Genomic DNA, 1,743 nt, shown 5'->3' on the forward strand with positions numbered 1-1,743 from the left:
CCTGGTGGGAGGCACCTGTCTCTGGGGCTCTGCTGTGCCTCATGCTGGCCTCGCCCTGGCTGGCCAGGGTTTTGGGCGTCTGCTGGCCCACCCTGACTGCTCCCATTCCCCCAGTTCTTTGCAGACGTGCGGGAGGCTGAGGAGCAGCTGCAGAAGCTGCAAGAGACACTGCGCAGGAAGTACAACTGTGACCGATCCGTCACTGTCACCCGGCTCGAGGACCTGCTGCAGGACGCACAGGTGATGCCCTGGGGCAGGAGTGCGGCCAGAAGCTGCCTGGAGCACCCACGGCGTGTTGCACTGGACACGGGTGTGGCGACCAGCAAGGGCACAGGGCATGATGTGTTGGAGGGTGGTCGCTGCCCGGTGCCGCCTGAGGGGACAGATGCCCCATCCACCACCGCTACCAGCCCTGTCCTTGTCCCTGGGCACCCTGGCCCTTGGGCCCAGTGTTGGTGTAGTCCAGGTCCGAAGGGCCTGGCAGAGGGCAGAGGTACTGTGGGCATGGTGCCCTTATGCCTAGGGTGTGGCTGAGGGGCACCCCTGGGTACTGGCCACCCTTGTGGGGAGAGTTGGGGGAGAGGGGAGCAGAGGCTCCAGAAGCCCCTGTGGCCAGTCCTGGGGGACTCTGACCTGTGGCCTCAGGCCGCCCTTGCTTAGGTCTTGCCACACAGAGAGGCTGGGTGGGACCCAGCAGGCGACCTGCAGCTTGAGGGAGGTCATCGTGGGCCAGAGTGTGGCCGGGCCATAGGCCGTCTCCCGAGGATGGTGTGATCTGGGGGGTGGCACCTGTCCTGGGCAGCTGCTGGGAAGCCCAGCTCTCGGTTCGACCAGGGCCCAGGAAGGACGTGTAGTCCTAGACGTCCCAGACCTCGGAGGCTGCCCCTGCGCGCCCTTGCCCGGCGTGCCATGAGCCTGTATGTTGGCCTTAATCCTGCAGGAAGGGACGCACACAAGGGACACCTGCTGGGCCTGGCCAAGCGGGCCAAGGCCATCGTGCAGCTGAAGCCCCGCAGCCTGGCCCGGCCCGTGCGGGGCCCGGTGCCCCTGCTGGCTGTCTGCGACTACAGACAGGTGGAGGTGAGGACAACCCAGGGGCTGGTGCAGGGAGGGGTACGGCGGGCCGTGGGTGTGGCCAGGGTGTCACCACCTCTGCCGTCCCAGGTGACCGTGCACAAGGGTGACCAATGCCAGCTGCTGGGCCCCGCACAGCCGTCCCACTGGACGGTGCTCAGCAGCTCCGGCGCCGAGGCCGCTGTGCCCTCTGTGTGCTTCCTCGTACCCCCGCCCAACCCGGAGGCCCAGGAGGCCGTTAGCAGGTGGGTTGCCCGGTCCAGCAGCTGGGGGTGGGCAGTGGACTGGGCCCGACGGCCTGACCGTGGCCCTGACCCACCAGGCTGGAAGCCCAGCACCAGGCCCTGGTCACACTGTGGCAGCAGCTGCATGTGGACCTGAAGAGCCTCCTGGCGTGGCAGAGCCTCAGCCGCGATGTGCAGCTCATCCGCTCCTGGTCCCTGGTCACGGTATGACTGCCCGCGGTCGCGGCCCTGGGGGGGACGTGGGGGCCCTGCACCTACTCAGCCCCTTGCCCCCCCAGTTCCGCACGCTGAAGCCGGAAGAGCAGCGCCAAGCCTTGCACAGCCTGGAGCTGCACTACCAGGCCTTCCTGCGAGACAGCCAGGACGCCGGCGGCTTTGGGCCCGAGGACCGGCTGGCGGGCCGGGGGCGGGACGGGCCCCGCTG

At 68.4% G+C, this 1,743-nt stretch overlaps 1 protein-coding gene across 1 annotated transcript in view; it reads left to right on the top strand.

Moving 5' to 3' along the window:
• Positions 1-1,743, top strand: part of PLEC (plectin) — a gene marked incomplete in the record, with an annotated part of 65,460 nt that overhangs the window by 17,746 nt on the left and 45,971 nt on the right. The window contains 5 exon segments of the mRNA XM_027773273.1: positions 115-310; positions 941-1,080; positions 1,165-1,319; positions 1,397-1,523; positions 1,598-1,714. Of these exon segments, the coding sequence (XP_027629074.1) occupies positions 115-310; positions 941-1,080; positions 1,165-1,319; positions 1,397-1,523; positions 1,598-1,714 (735 nt within the window).

This window comes from Tupaia chinensis, unplaced genomic scaffold, assembly GCF_000334495.1.
Source record: "Tupaia chinensis unplaced genomic scaffold, TupChi_1.0 Scaffold000335_1, whole genome shotgun sequence".
NCBI classification, from domain to species: domain Eukaryota; kingdom Metazoa; phylum Chordata; class Mammalia; order Scandentia; family Tupaiidae; genus Tupaia; species Tupaia belangeri.